The following is a 16,365-nucleotide window of genomic DNA, read 5'->3' as shown; positions in this document are numbered from 1 at the left end:
TTTTGTTATTAATCACTTAGTGTCTGCTTAATGAAAAAGTTGGATTTGTCTATAAAACATTTGCTTTTAATCTGTTACATTCTTTATTAATTGATTTTATGTTTCTATGTTATTTTAGGACCAACTTAAATTATTATATTCAGTTGGACCCAATGTTTCTGCTGAGAAGTAAGTACTTAAGCTATACATTTATATATTTTTGTATAAATATCTGAACACTTAACATGATTTTGTTTTGCCCACTCATTGATTGATTGATTGGTTGATTGATTGATTCATTCATTCAGTCAACAACTGTTCTTTGAAGAATTTTTCAGTAGTTAAGGTAAGTGCTGATGATAAAAATGATGAGGAGGTGATAAAGCTATAAATGATGGTAAAGATTTGACCTTTGCTGGCAAAAAACTCAAGGTCTAGTAGAGTTTAAAGATGTTTGAATACTTTAACATAGTGTATAGTCAGGGACATAATTTCAAAGTATTGGGGGCTGTTGTGGTTTGGACTTCAGAAGGGGTTCATAAAGGCATTCCTATTTGAGATGGGTCCTAAAGAATGAATAGGGTTCTGCCAGATAGAGAATGGAATTATGGAATTTTAAGATTTTTTTTTTTTTTTTTCGGCATGGGATTTGAGAGTGTATGCCTCATTCTTGAGGCTGTAAAAAGCTCCTGGTGGTAGAGTTTAGGTTTAGATTGAGAAAGATGGGAAGTGAGGCTGTCAGGGCCAGGTTGTGGAAAACCTCACGTATTGTGATGGATTTAAGAAACATATCTGTGTATCTAATCAACTTCTCAGTTTTATGGACTATTGTAATTGGAGCTGTTGTTCTTCAGGAATTTAACAGTAGATGTCATCTTTTCAGATTAATTAAATTGGCTCAGCTATTTATGTTAATAGATTTGTACACTTTATATATTAGAACTATTAGAATAAAATGTAATACCACTTATTGTTTTCCCCTAGAGTTTCTCAGCTTTTGTCCTTTGCCACCACTCTCTGTTCCCAAGAATCTTCTACACTGGGACTTCCAGATTTTCCTTTAGATAGTTTACCAGCTGCCGTTCAAATCCTGGTATGTAAAAGATAAATTAATGACTGGTGTATCCAAATGTGGCAAAGGAAATTTAAAAGTTAATCCTTAGAGATTAATCACTTCAGTTTGCCTTGTCATAGTATTCTGTAAATATTGTAAGACCTGTAAATATTGTAAGACCTGTAAATATTGTAAGAACTTGTTGTGCAGTGCAGCCAACTATACAGAGACCAGTGGCGTGTTCTGAGCCCTTACAAAGCCTGCAGCATTAGAGGGGGGAAGGTAGATACGCAACTCAGGTAAGCGTTCCACAGAGGGGAGGACGTCAGCCCTCTCTCTCCCGTGGAGGGAAGCTGTAGGGTCAGTTGGGCCTCAGACTTGCCCCAGCCTGGGGCAGGGAGCTGGGGCTTTCACAACTCAGCATCATCAGTCACTAGTTAATGGTCATCCTGGAGGACACAAATCCCCAGGCACTCGTTGTTCTCCTGGCCTGCGAGCAAAGCTCAAGGGCAATTTCAAAAGACTGAAGAAAACATGCAGCAGCCAGCTGTTGGAAGGGAAAGCTGGAGGCACAGAAAAGATAGAATTGGATGTGAGGGGGTTTGGTGGGGCACTGACATTGTCACTACAGTTTCACAAAGGTCATGAGAGTAGTGTCTGGAGTGGGGGAAAGGCCCTCCGGGTAGAAGGAGCAGCACGTCCAAAGGTGTTGAGTCACAAAAGGGCCTGGTCTGTTTGGAGAATGTAAGAAGCTGCGTCACCAGAGCAAGCATGTGTAGCGAAGAGAGAGGTTAGAACCTTAGCGTGACGTGTGTTGCATGGTGAGTGAGCTTGTCTGGGTTTTACGCTGTGAAGGAAAGTGGCCCCCCAGACGTGAAGTAGGTGAGGTGTGTAGCGATCAGATTTTTGCTGGAAGCAGGTACCTCTGTGGGCAGTGAGGAGCGATGGCAGAGCCTGGCTGCATGGGGAGTGTGTGGGGATGGCGGGGAGAGTCAGTGGGCGACTCCGCCAGGAGCACGGTCCCAGGCACCCATCCTACCACTTAGGTGAGACTTATTCTCACACTCTTGTTGCCATTTACGTGATGTTTCCTGAGAGTCAGTAAGTTAGGTTTCCCGTATATTGCTCCCACTGTTCTATCCCGCTAAAACAGCTGGTCTTCCCTGGCTTACCACATTGTTTACTCTCCGTTCTTTTTGTTTTCACTCAGAACTTTTTACTTGGACAATTGTCAAATCTAAAGAAAAGTTCAAAAATAGTAAAATGGACATTCACGATTCCTTCAGCTACAATCACCAGTGGTTCACATATTGCCATATTGGCTTGCTCTCTTTTTTTCCCGAACCATTTGAAAAGTACATGGCAGTTAATATTCTTAAATACCTACCTCAGTCTGTAACTTCTCAGAATTAGGACATTCTCCTATGTAACCAAACACCATTATCACATCCCTCAGCATATGAACTGTAATTCTGTATCATCTAATAACCAGACCATTCTGAAATTTCCCTAATTGTCCCTGTTAGTAGACTTTTCAAAGTAGGGCAAACGGAATTCGGAAAGCAATTTGATTTGGGGGAAAGGATTTGCGGATAATGAAGACTTTCTAAGGTTGTGGTTATAACTTTGAAGCGAGGTGGATGTGGATGAGATTAACTCAGATTAGAAGTGAAGATGAAGGAGAAGGTACTTTGGGAGAGTAGGGGAGGGAGAGGAGTTCAGACATGTAGTTTCAGGCATCCTGAGTGGGGTCTGTGGGATACGCCTGTAGTCACGTCTAACGTGCAATTGAGAGTTCAAGTCTCGAGCTCAAGAAAGAGGCCAGGACTAGAGATAGAAACAGACGCCGTCAGCACATAGGTGGTGACTGAAAGATGGCGGTGGGTGAGTTTACCAAGGGAAAGGGTGTGGAACAGGAAGAGAAGAGGAAATAATGAAAATTCGCTTATGTAGACTTCTGGGAAATATGAGTAATGTGTTGGTTATTGTTTATAAGGCAATTTCAGTGTCATATGTACATTTCAGGTAAACTTTCTGTGATTTATTTTAGATGGTTCTTCATTCCCATATGTTTTTGCTCCTAAATAGGATTCCTTCCCTATGATGTCGATCAAACATGCAATCCACTGGCTTTACCCGTACACTCTGTTACTAGGAGACGAAGGGAAGATGGCTGTGGACGGTGTTTTAAAGGTAAGTATCTGCTTCACTTCCTCCCCTCCCCTTCTCTCCTTTTCTTTTCCCTCCCTCTCCATTTTCCCTTCTTGCCCCTTCCTGTTTCCCATCCCTCGCTTCCTCCTTTCCTGCTTTTCTCTCTCCATCTTTCTTCCTTCCCCTTGCCTTCCCTTGCTTTTCCTTCTCTCCTTTTCCAGGCATGGAGGCATGGGCCTGCCAATGATGGAGTAAGCTGGTACAACGGTGGTTGGTTTGATTCAGAGATTGGTTACATTGAGCAAATAAGTAAATAAATTGAGCAAACGAGTGACTATATTGAGGGGAATAAGAGCTGCGTTTCTCTCTGCTGGAGAAGGAACGTGTAGACATAGAAAGGTGGGACGAGTGAAAGGACGCAGATATTACACGGGAATTGGAGAAATCGGCATGAACTCATGTTTTTCAATATATGTAAGTAGATAGATATAGTAATAGATGTCAGTAGTGTATATGCACGTGTGTACCTACACATTTTCTAGGTCCATCCCCTGAGAGGGCCTGAACGCGATGACACTCCGATGGCAATGATCATACCATGTGCTGAGACGTTGGTTTCTAAATATCATATTTCCCTAAAAGGAATCAGGACTCCTTGGAAGTAGGGCTGATTGAGAGTTTAGGACAGGGAATGTATACGATGAGTCTGGACCATCTTATGCCTGAAAGTAAGGAAATGTGTAACAAGTGATGCTGACACTGTCAGAGTGACAGAGGAGCCAGCTTGGAGTGGCTGCCCCCCGCCAAAATCTGGGACAATTTTAGTATCAAAATAAATAATAGTAGTAATTGGTGATAACCCAGTGAATAAAATAGGAGCCCGTGAGTTCACACTGATATAAATGAGTGGATAAATACGTGGGGGAGAAGGGAAAGCTTCTCCCAGTAGAATGCTTATTAATAAAAGCAGAGGAGTTATATAAATAGAAAGATCACCATTCGGCAACCATCAGAGTGGTGGTTGATTTAGGCAGGAGTCATCAAAGGATGTTAAAGCTAGTGGAGCTTCTGTGAGGAACAGGATATTGGCATAATCTAAGAATACCACCCCCCTCCCTCAGATTCTTGATTGACTACAAAACAGGAAGATTGTATTTTTATAGTAACCGTCACTTGACCAGGTGGGATGAGTGCACCTCACATGCCTCCGAGTGTTGTGTACGAACACTCAGCATCATTTGTTGGGATTTCTGGCTAAGAGTTCATGGTGTGAGTTTGGCCGTGATGAAATATTATATAGACTTAAGTTGAAACTGTCCTTGGAACTGTCCAGCCATGAAAAACAGAAAAACTGTTTCAGATTGAAAGAGACTAGAGATATGACAGCTAAACGCAGTGTGTTCCTGCATTGGGTCCTGGGTCAGACTGGAAAAGTGACACTGTTGGTTCAGTTGGATGAATTTAAAAAGGATCTGTGGCTGGATAGCAGTGTTCTATCTATTCAGTTGTTCTCTTGATTTGAAAGCAAAGCTTATGTGGTGATTACATTGGCTTGAGTTCTTGTTTTCAGGAAATATGAACTGGAATGTTTAGGGGTGAGGGGGCATCATATCTGCAGCTTACTCTCAAATGGTTCAGAAAAAACCAATGATTGTGTGTGTGTGTGTGTGTGTGTGTGTGTGTGTGTGTGTGTGTGTGGCGGGGATGGTGGTGGAAGGAGAAAGGAACAAACGTGCTAAAATGTTTACCACTGAAATCTGCGTAAAGGCGAAATAGAAGTTTTTATACATCCGTGTCCTGCAGCTTTCTTACAAGTTTGAAATTACTTCAAGATACAAAATTTTAAGAAGTGAATGAATATCCAGTATAACTTATTTCAAAATAAGAAAAAAAATTAAAAGCAAATATCTACTATAACATTAAGTTAAGATTTATCTGCCTGTAACTTAAATGAAAAGCAAGCATTTTATACAAAAACATAGAAATTGCTATAGAGCTATCATTTAATGTAATGAAGCTCTCACTTTTGTCATAAGTGGTTTATAATACACAGAGCACTGTTTTCCACTGTTTTCTTTTAAAATACACGTGGCATAATCTCCTCTCTGTGTAGTTAATGGTAGTGTTTTCTAAAGGGCCAGTTACATTATATGGTGTAGTGTTGACCCTTGGCTGAGATACTGACCCACCCAAATTAATTCCTTTTTATAAAAGACAGTTTTTGTTTCTCTTTCACACTTGGGCTCAAGGGGCAGATTTGTAAGGCGTAGGTAGCACGTGTACACCCAGCTGTTGTGGCTACATGTATAGACCCTTTGTTTTCTGGAGGCCAGAATTTGACAACCTTAAGCATACAGAATGATGGCTGTTTCTCCGTTACCCCCAATATGCACAGGGTCTCTGGGAACTCAGAAGAGTAGAACAGATTCTAGTTACTTTAGTGGGATTTTCTTTTTTCATATGTCAGTTAGCCAAAGACACAATATTTTTGCTGGTTGGTGATGTCAATAATAATAATAGTAATCAAATTAAAGTAATAAAAAGCTGTTCCTCATAAATGCTGAGAAGGGTAGTTAGGGACAGAATCTAAAAGAAAAGCGTAAAGAAGCAAGGGGAAAATAATGGTCAATAAAGAGTCGAAGGAAAGCAGAGGCGACAGCAGGAAATTGAAGCAGAGCTGGGGACAGTGAAATAGCAGCCACTGATGAAGGAGAAGAAAGAAGTCTGCTTGTGAGAGAGAGTGGGGGTGAGGAAAAGAGGAGAGAGGGAGGAAGAGAAGGTGGAAGAACATCATGGGGTAAGCGGGGTCAAATGTATGCTGATGGAAGGGAACACACAGTGTGAGATATAGATGATGTATTACAGAACTGTGCACCTGAAACCTATGTAACTTTACTAACCATTGTCATCCCAGTAAACTTTAATAAAAAAAAATGTTAAGGGGATAATGAAGAACCATTTGGAAATGGGGAAATTAACTCATAGGCTCAAGGAGTCAGGAAACTACCACGACTATATAGTTCACTTTAAGTTTTATTCCAGGTGCTGAAAAAAAGAAAACCGGAAGTCATCTTTGATTTTATCACCATCTGAGCTCAGTTGGCATTGGTCATCAAAATAGAGAGCCCCTCGGTTTTAAGGAAAAAGGCTATGATTTCAGACGAACTCTCTCGATGTCCGTTAGCACGATGCCTATGCCTTGGGAACAAGGGTAAATAGTCAGGGAGGAAGGAAATGTCACAGGAAGTTCTGATAAAATGAGCAATGTCAACTTTTTCATGACATAACTGAGAAGATATTCAGTGCCTAGATAAATCAGTTATAAACAAAGGTCTTTATTTTTTCCAAAAACAAAAACCTACTTTGAAGTGTTCTTGGTCTCTAATTTCAAAACTAGTTATACAAATTAGAGCAAGTTAAAGAATTCCTTTTGCGAGTTGAGTTTTCTAAAGATAGTAGCTAGTGTTGCATCATTTCATTCGACCTTTATTTTGACCTTTATAGTTAAGGGGAACATAGAAAAATGATTGAAGGTTCATATTACAAACAAATTATTTCAAATTTGATTGTGGAATTAAAAAAAGGAGAAAGGGAATGATATTACTTAGATAAGAGAAGAAAAGGTGATTGTCTTTTTTTGCCTTCATTATGTGAAGAGCTAGTTAAGGAACAGTATTTCTTTTTCCAATTCCCTAGGAGATAGTTGGGGAGCAGAGGGCTTAAATTCATTCGTCAGAACCTAATGAAGAATTTTAATTTTGTGAGATTATTACATGCTGATGCATACAACCAAATTAGAGTATTAAATCTCTCTCCTTAAATAGTAAATAGTCTACTGACTGGTATAACTCTTTGTAATCTGTTCTAGGACAGTCTGTGTGGCCTGTTTGTTATTTTAAGTTTCTCTGTTTTTCTCATGCTAATGCTCACAGATGCATGAAATTTTATATCCTCAAATAATTTTTAATTAAGAGTGATGAAAATTAAGGCAATATTGTTGAATATGGAAAAAATATTGAATTAAAGAATAGAAATATATATTATAGCAAACCAAGAAGGTACATATATACATAAAATAGCTTTTCCTTGACAATGATAATTATATTCTGACCTAGATTGTCATAGAAATTAATGGATGGTTGTATTTGAATTAGCTACCCATTTGGATTTTACTGTGATCACTTAATTAGACCATTTTTTAAGGAAAACTTATTATTGAAACTGTAGTCCGCTAGAATTCAGAGCAACTTTCTTTTTTCTAAACAAACTATAAAAATTGCTGGCATGTCTTTCATTCCCCAGATGGTGCTCATCTTATGATGTTCATGCTCTAAAAACATATTTCTGTAGTCATAGAATCACTTCTAGCTTTCAATTAAGGATGTTCAAAACACTCTCATGCTGAATCTGCTGTACTTTGACAACGGTGTTTGTCACAGGGTGGGATGATGTCGCGTCCAGCGCAACACGGGCAGTGAGACAACAAGAAGGGGTGGCGAAGGGTTAAGAAAGAAACAGAAATCAAGAAAGTTTTGAAACAGGGGCCAAGAATCTCACAGCCTCAAAGGACTGAGAGCCCCGAATCGGGCCTCCTTGGGGCTTTTATTGATGCACATACAGGGTAGTAGCATTGTTTTTGTTAGGGTCTGCGAGTCTCATACATCATACCAGAAAACTGGTTCAAACCAATCACCCTTGCCTGTCGAAAGTCCCATGATGTGTAAATAATTATTGTTTGTACCTCCCCAGGGGACAAAACCTTTATGTTGAAAACTTACTGAGATGGAGAACTGATGTTATCACATCTAGAATCACTTCCCAAGCAGGTTGTGGGAAGGAATACAGCCACAGAGGCAGAAGCTCTCCTTAGACGGGGAAAGGTGGGGGGCTGTGCCCACCTCTATTGACCCTGTGAATTCTCCTGGTGGTCCCCACACGACTGTGCCTGTCTTAGGTCATTCCTTTCTTGAGGAATCTTACCTGTCGTTGGTAAGCCAGCCATCCTTTGGGGCCAAACAAGGAGATGGCATAGAGGTGAAGCCAAGTCCCTGAAAGGAACAGTCTCACAGACTCTTCTTTCTTTTTAGGGGGTAGGTACGAGGGGACAGACAGGCGTGCTGCTGTGTGACAACAAGATGAGTGCATCAGGCCTCTGGTACCATGTCTTAGCTCCCGGTCCCTCTTAGGTAGCACTGTACAGCAGTGGTTAAATTAACAAGTTCCGCTGGTGATCTTGAAAGGCTGTGCTGCCACTTATCCACTGATAATATAAAATGAGCTATAGTCTTGGCTTAGAAACTTGGAAGGATGTTGTATTTACTGTTTTCATTTCAGTTCAACAGATATTAATTGAGCACTCGTTATTTGGCAAATGATGTGCATACAGAAATCTGGGGATACAGAAATGGATATGATGTGATCTCTGTTCTCGAGGAACTTATGGTCTGGTTGGAGCATCCCACGTGCAAATGAAAACCTATTTTAATGTAATGATGTTACAGTGGTATAGCATAGTGATGAATAACTCTGCTCCAAGTATTTGACAGCTGAATCAGGTCAGTGAAATAGAGATTGAATGGATCTGAGAAATGTTTCAGAGGTGGGGTGATAGACCTTACTAACTGATGAAGTATAGGATGGGTTGGGGGCTGTGCGAGAAGGTGAGAAATCTGGAATGTCCATGAATTCTAGCTTGGACAACTGAGTAGAGAGGGATGCAATTAATGGACATAAGAAAGCAGAGAAATGGAGCTCATTTGGGTGGGGGCTAAATAGTTCAAAACAGTGGGCCCTTTTTAAATTTGAGGTTCTCAAATGGGTTTGTCTAGAAGACTTAAAAATATGGATCGGACTATATTACTGACTCCCAAGTATTTGTCTGTAGTATCAAAATACTTGGGAGTCAGTAATATATGGGTGTTAGTTGAATTCATGGTGATGAATGCTCCAAGAGGAGCATATAGAGTGAGAAGAAATGGTGCTTGAAGACTGAACCCTGGAAACACCAACATTTAAGGATGGGGTGGTGGGCAAAGAACCTTCAAATTAGGCAGAGGAAGAGCAGTCAGAGAAGAACAGCACAGAATATTCTTACAAGCATGGCGAGAGACTGTTTTAAGAGGAAAGGAATAGCAAGTTTCCGATGTTGCAGAGATGTCGTGTTGAAAAAGGATTTTTAGATTATTCATTCAAAAAAGTTATTCATTCCATCTCTTCTTCCGCCCAGCCAGTTAGCAAGGCTGGAGATGAAGGAGTACTCAAATAGACAAAAGTCTCTCCCTTCACTGAGCTTATTTTTCAGTGAAGGGTCACAGTTAGTCAATCAATAAAGTAAGTAAATAAGTCATCAATAAAGGAAAATCTAATATGTCAGCTGAGGAATGGACGCCCTCATGGAGAAGATGACATTTAAGATCTGAAGGAGGGAGAGTGAGTGCTGTGGAGGAAAGTGTTTGAGGCAGAAAGAATAGCCAGTGTGCGAAGCCCGAGGCAGGGGCACACCTGGTGTATCCTTTGAACAGCGGAGGCCCGCGTGAGGGGACAGAGTGAATGGAGGAGACGAGGTCAGAAAGTAAAGGAGGGTAGGTCACGTGGGGCTTTATAGGCCATTGAAAGGACTTCTGCCTTCAGTCTGAATGAGAAGGACTGTCATTAGAAGGTGTACAGTAGCAGAGGAATGTCTCACATGACTGAACATTTTAGTGGCTCACTCTGGTTGCTGAGTGGTGAGGAGACTGGAGAGAGAGGGCAAAAGCAGGGAAAACCTAGTTGTAGGTTGTAGTGATTTAGTTGAAAGGTCGTGGCTTTGACCAGCTGTGAGCTCGGTAAGAAGTGGTTGCATTTGGGCCTGATTTTGAAGGTAGAATCAACATGATCTGCTAAAGGATTGGAAGTAGATTGAGAGTCAAGGATGATTTTAAGCTTTCTGGACTGAGCGCCTGAAACGATGAAGTTGGAGATGGAGAAAATGGAGGAAGATCAAGACCCGAGTGTTTCCGTGTTGACTAATAGTCCTCTAATTTCCTATGTCGCCAGGTAATTCACCTTGCAACTGGAGTTCTTTTACTATTTTAGTGTATCCAGCCTACTATTTTTATTCTACTGAAATATTTTAGCTTGAATTATTTATAAGGACATAACCAGTATAGCAAATGGTTCAAGGCATCAGTGTTCATTTCTGTAATATAAGTGCTCTGACGTGAATCCTATAGGAAGTTAGACGGACATTAATGTAGCTTCTTTCCCCTGCATATAATTAAAGTGTCAATAATTGTTATTTATCTACAACATGGAAGCAATCCCTACCAAATTCTGTGATACTATGGAAATTTACATATATAAAATGTGTAAAGTACGAAACTTTTTTTTTTTTAATAGCAGCACAAATAGATAACTTTTCTTAGGTTTGGGGAAATAAATGAGTGATAGTTGAGTACGTAAGACACAAAAACGAAGACAAACTGGGCTGTTGTGTTTTGCCTGTTGAGGTTGAAGATAATTTTCTTTTCAAAAATCTGTTTCCTGGGGTTGTGTCATTGCGTTGAATAAGTGGTGATCTGTTCTTTCATTGAGGTTCAGCTCTCTATGGAGATAATGTTCTGTGGTTGGATTTGGGGGGTTATTTCTGCCTGCTTAATACTGAAAATGGATTAACTTTTCATATCAAACATGCTGCTATGTAAGCCATAGGATTTAATTAATTTTCAATGAGTATTCTCATTTTTCATATATTTACTGGTGTTTTCTCTGTGCATTTTATTACATAAATATCAGTTGTCAGAGGGTATGACCAAGTGTTAGGACATTGATGATTGGCCCACCTGGAGAAAGAATCAGTGTTCTCAATAGTTTGACATGTATTGAGAATCCATACTGTAAAGACACTGTACTAGATCCTGTGGAAGATTGATATAATTTATTGTAATCGGTTAGGCTAACCACTCACACAAACAGCAGAACAGTGTACAAGAAGTTCTGGTTTCATGAATTTCAGGCAACATGTTAACTTCAATTGATTGAAAAAAATCAACTGATTTGGGCCTTATTTTACTTTAGCAGGTTTTTAAGAGTTTCAACATCCCTTTTTAGAGAACTGGAACTTATGATAATCAAGAAATGTAGGCTGCGAAATTCGACTTGGTCATGAATTTAATGATTCCGTTTTCTGTCATTTAATAAATTTTAGGGACTATTTTCATATCACCTGTAGTAACTGACATAAGTATAATGGTATTTATAAAAATAGGAAAAATTCTCATTAATTTTTTTCAATAACTTTTTTACTTCTTCCCTTATAACGTAGAATGAATTTCAGTTCTAATTAACATGGAATCTTCCAGATATCCAACATTGCTACTAAAAGGAAAAGTAAATTACATGATTTTCCTGTAATTTTACAGCGCTTTGAATTCCAAGATTCAAGAAGCTCTCTGCTTCCTACAGAGATTGTCAGAGTGGAGAGGATGACTGAAAACCACATCTCCCAGGCGTCTGTGACTGTCCGGGTTGCAGACAAAGAGGTGACCTTTAAGGTAATGAGCCAAGGTTTATACTTTCTAACTTGTGCCTTATTCTGCCCATTTTTATGACATAAATGGGGTGCATGATCCCCTTATAAGTGTTCTTTGGCTCTGTAGCATCACATCTATGTATCTGTATCTGTGTATGCAGAGTCATGTATGTTTTAAACTGAAAAAGTTCAGGAGAAACAACCTTTTACCAAAACTGAAGTTGATCTCTGAGAAAATCAGATCAAGTGTTGACCAATGAAAGCATTTTGTTTTCCGAGTCCTTGGTAAGCAATAGTCAGTGTTTTCAAACATATTTTAGCAGCTAGGGAACACTCTTTTCAAATAAAATCTTAGCTACATGGACCAGTTGAAAGAGGAGCTGTTCGAGTGAACAGTTTTTCGAGGAGGGGAACGATAATTTGGTCACAGAGCTCCATCTGCTTGCTGGACTCCCCTTTCTTCTAACCCTTTCTGTGAGAACCCCAAGAGGCTATGGGAAACTATAAGTAGGAAACACAAGTTGAAAAAACCCGACATAAATAAGTGAATGCAGGAAAGAAAAATCTTGCCTACTTATGTTGTGACGGACTGAACTTTAATTATAGACTTTTTTGGTGTATTTTTGTGTCATATTATTAATACTTGTTCATGTTACTGTATTTATTCATTCATGAAACTGAATGTTGATTATGTTACTGTGAGTCAGGCTCTATATTAAGATTTACTAGTCACTGTATTTGTCTCTTTGCATATGTTATGCCATTAAATCCCCCAATAATCCTGGAGATAAGTTTTAATATCTCCATTTTATAGATTAGAAAATGGATGTAAAGAGGATAGTCAATTCACCCTGGTCACTAGCTAGGAAATGTCACAGTTGGGACTTCTAGCCATGATAATTTTTCCCTACGCTCTTGGGTCTCCTTCAGAAGAATGACCTCACTAAGCAGGGGACATGGCAGGAGTCAGGAGTAGAGAAAGTTTTAGAGAGGAGCTGGGGCTTGAGCTAAGTGTTGAAGTGGGACAAAGGAGTTGTCCGGTGGCCCAGGAGTAGAAAGATGATAGGACATTTCAGGCAGTTTAAACAGTATGTCCGAAGGCCTGAGGTTTGAGCAAGTTTGTTATTTCCTTCCTTTTGGTAATAGCCTTCTAGCTTCGTTGCCTCCAGTCCCACCCAGTTAGCCTGCCTTGGTACCACTGGGATGATCTTTCTTCATCTCCAGTCTGATCTCGTCACTTCCAAATTTCCAATTCTCTAGGGTTCGTATTGTGGATAGCATGATCAGGTCCTCAGCATTGCCTGGGAATCCTTTCCTGATAGGGTACCCAGGAGACTAATACAGAGGAGACAGGAAATAAAAGAAGTAGGTCTGAAGGAAGGGAGGAGAGATTTTAAGAGCGGTAATCTAAAATAAGAGTGGGAAAGGATCTGCGGCCATGGATTTTAAAAATCAGCAGGTCATTGGTGACTTTGGAGCATCCCGGCGGACTGACTTTAAATTCTGGACTTACAACTAGAATTTGGACAAAAACTTTCATTCTCAGCTAGTGATATTGTCATGATAAGTTATAAATAAAATGGCATAATATAAATGGCATAAATATAAATGGCATAAAAATGACATGATTCCTATGAAACTGTCAGGTAGCATGGGGCTTTAATTTTAGAGGGGTGATTGATTTGCACGTTTGGTGATGGTCATCAGATCTGTGAATAAGAAAACAGTTGCTCTATTGAAACACAAAAGCAGTACAGAATTGAATTAAGCATTGAATTAAATGGCAGTTATGTGCTTTCATTTACTAAAATTTTTGGAAAAAAGCATGCATATTATATTTACTCTCTTTAATTACAGGTGCCAGCTGGGACCAGGCCCTTCAATCAGCCTCATGCATCGGAACGTTTTATACAAACTTTAAGCCATAAACAACTATTGGCTGAAATGATGCAGTCTCACATGGTTAAGGACATATGTTTAATTGGAGGAAAAGTAAGAATGGCAGCCTTACTGCAAAGTTCTGTTTCCCGACTTCCGGTTGTTTTGACTTATCCCTTAAGTGATTGTGTTTCTATTTGTAGGGTTGTGGGAAAACGGTCATCGCTAAGAACTTTGCAGACACCTTAGGATACAACATAGAACCTATCATGCTCTATCAGGTATAGTGTTCATTTTATTATAAACTATAAGCATACACGTTTGGACCATCAGTACAATGTGTAGATATTTTCTCTTAACTTATGACCTGTTAGTTTTGATGTCGGTCAATAACTGAAATAGCAATCAAATTTGAGTGCAGTTATAATTATTGGGAACTTTTGAAAGTGCGTTCTAGGATATCTGATGTGCACAACATGCCAGGGTCTGCTTTGTAAGAGATTCTTTTTACGTACATGTGCACACACACACAGTACGTTTAATCGTAATTTGGAAAACTAAACAAAATGGATTTGGGCAGCAATGGGAGATAATTAGGTTAGATTACTATTTTTTTTATTGTGGTAACATAGGCATATCATAAAATTTACCATTTTAACCATTTTTAAGTGTACAATTCATTGGCAGTAAGTACATTCACATTGTTGTGTAACCATCACCACTACCTATTTCTAGAACTTTTTTTTATCATCCCAAATAAAATCTCTATACCCATTTAGCAATAACTTCTCATTCCTCCCTCCCCCAAGACCCTGGTAACCTCTGTATTATTTTCTGTCCCATTGAATTTGCTTATTCTAGGTACGTGATATACACAGAATCATACCCTTTTTATTCTTTTGTGTCTAGCTTATTTTACTTAGCGTGTTGTTTTCAGTGTTTATCCATGTTATAGCATATATCAAAATTTCTTTCCTTTTTTATGACTAAATAATATTCTGCTGTATGTATATACAACTTTGTTTACCCATTGATATGTTGGTGGATTTTGGCCATTGTAAATTATGCTACTACAAACATCGGTGTATAGGTATCTTTTTGAGTCTACGCTCTCTGTTCTTATAGGTATATATCTAGGAGTGGTAATGCTGAATCATATTGTAATTCTACATTGAACTTTTTGAGGAGTCACTTAACTGTTTTCCATGGCAGTTGTACCATTTACATTCCCATCAGCAGAACATAAGGGTTCCAATTCCTCCACATCCTTGTCAATACTTACTTTCTACTTAAAAAAATTACTATGAAAGTCATCCTAATGGGTATAAAGTGGTAACTCATTGTTGTGATTTGCATTTCCCTAATGATTAGTGATATTGAGCATCTTTTCATGTGCTTATTGGCCATTTGTGTATCTTACTTGGAGAAATGCTTATTCAAGTTCCTTGGCTACGTTTTAATTGGGGTGTCTTTTTGTTGTTGAGTTGTAAGAGTTCTTTATGTATTCTGGATATTAACCCATTCTTAGATGTATGATTTGAAAATATTTTCTCCCATTCTATGGACTGTCTTCTCACTCTCTTGATAGTATCCTTTGATGCACAATGGTTTTAATTTTGTTGAGGTATAATCTATCGTTCTGTTACCTATGTCATTGCCTATGTTTTATTCAATAGATCATTGCCAAGTCCAATGTCATGAATTTTCTCCTATCCTTTCTTCTAAGAGTTTTACAGTTTTATGTCTTACATTTAGATCTCTGATCCATTTTGAGTTAATTTTTGTGTATGGTGTAAAGTAAGGATCTAAATTCAAGGTTTTGCATGTGGATATCTAGCTTTCCCAATACCATTTGCTGAAAAGACTGCTTTTTCTCCATTGGATAGTCTTGGCACCCTTGTCAAAAATTAATTGACCGTATATGTGAGGGTTTATTTCTGGGCTCTCTATTTTATTCCATTGGTCTATATGTCTGTCATTATATCAGTATCACCGTTTTGATTACTATAGCTTTGTAGTAAGTTTTAAAATCATGATGTGTGAGACTTCCAACTTTGTTTTCTTTTCCAGAATTGTTTTGCTATTTAGGATCCCCTGAGAGTTCACATAAATCTTAGAATATGCTTTTTCTACTTATGAAGAAAATGCTGTTGAGATTTTGATAGAAATTACGCTGAGACTATAGGTCGCTTTGGGTACTGTGATCATCTTAATATTAAGTCTTCTGATCTGTGAACCAGGAGGTCTTTCCATTTATTTATGTCTTCTTTAATTTCTTTTAGTAATGTTTTGTATTTCCAGTGTACAAGTCTTTTGTCTCTTTGGTTAAATTTATTTCTAAGTATTTTTGAGTAGATTATTTTGGTGTATGTACATGTTGTATATAGTATGATAAAAAAGCAAAAACTTACAGCTGGTGTTTTTACAGAGTGAAATTGTCTGTCATGTATTTTTTTGTGTGTATTTCATTTCTCCTAGGACATTTTTATCCTGCCAGTTTATTGATTCTGTATGTTAGTCTTTGGGTGGTTATTGTATCTTTTTATAGCAAAGTTTCTTTTTATTTTCTGAACAGTTTTGGAAGTGAAGGTTTTATGGCTTACTTATATTTTAGCATGTTTTTATTTTTAGTTTATTCTTTGGTTAAACATTTTTATTTTTACTGAATATATATATATATATATATATATTAAAATGTTCTTAATTTTGAAAAATGACATTTAAACCAGCCCCTAGTGGTGCCCTTAGATCATAGAAAATTTTGTTAACAGTTCATATTTCAAATGATTCTGTT

At 38.5% G+C, this 16,365-nt stretch overlaps 1 protein-coding gene across 1 annotated transcript in view; it reads left to right on the top strand.

Annotated features, from left to right (window-relative positions):
• The window catches only part of VWA8 (von Willebrand factor A domain containing 8), a 305,649-nt gene that overhangs the window by 50,210 nt on the left and 239,074 nt on the right, over positions 1 to 16,365 (top strand). The window contains exons 7-12 of the mRNA XM_074329337.2: positions 119 to 168; positions 964 to 1,072; positions 3,122 to 3,226; positions 11,584 to 11,715; positions 13,551 to 13,685; positions 13,775 to 13,852. Of these exons, the coding sequence (XP_074185438.2) occupies positions 119 to 168; positions 964 to 1,072; positions 3,122 to 3,226; positions 11,584 to 11,715; positions 13,551 to 13,685; positions 13,775 to 13,852 (609 nt within the window). The remainder of the gene's footprint in view (positions 1 to 118; positions 169 to 963; positions 1,073 to 3,121; positions 3,227 to 11,583; positions 11,716 to 13,550; positions 13,686 to 13,774; positions 13,853 to 16,365) is intronic.

Source organism: Rhinolophus sinicus, chromosome 16 (genome assembly GCF_057876585.1).
Source record: "Rhinolophus sinicus isolate RSI-liver-muscle chromosome 16, RSI-T2T, whole genome shotgun sequence".
Lineage (NCBI taxonomy): Eukaryota > Metazoa > Chordata > Mammalia > Chiroptera > Rhinolophidae > Rhinolophus > Rhinolophus sinicus.
Note: the sequence above shows the minus strand (reverse complement) of the source record. Positions and strands in the feature narration are given on the sequence as shown.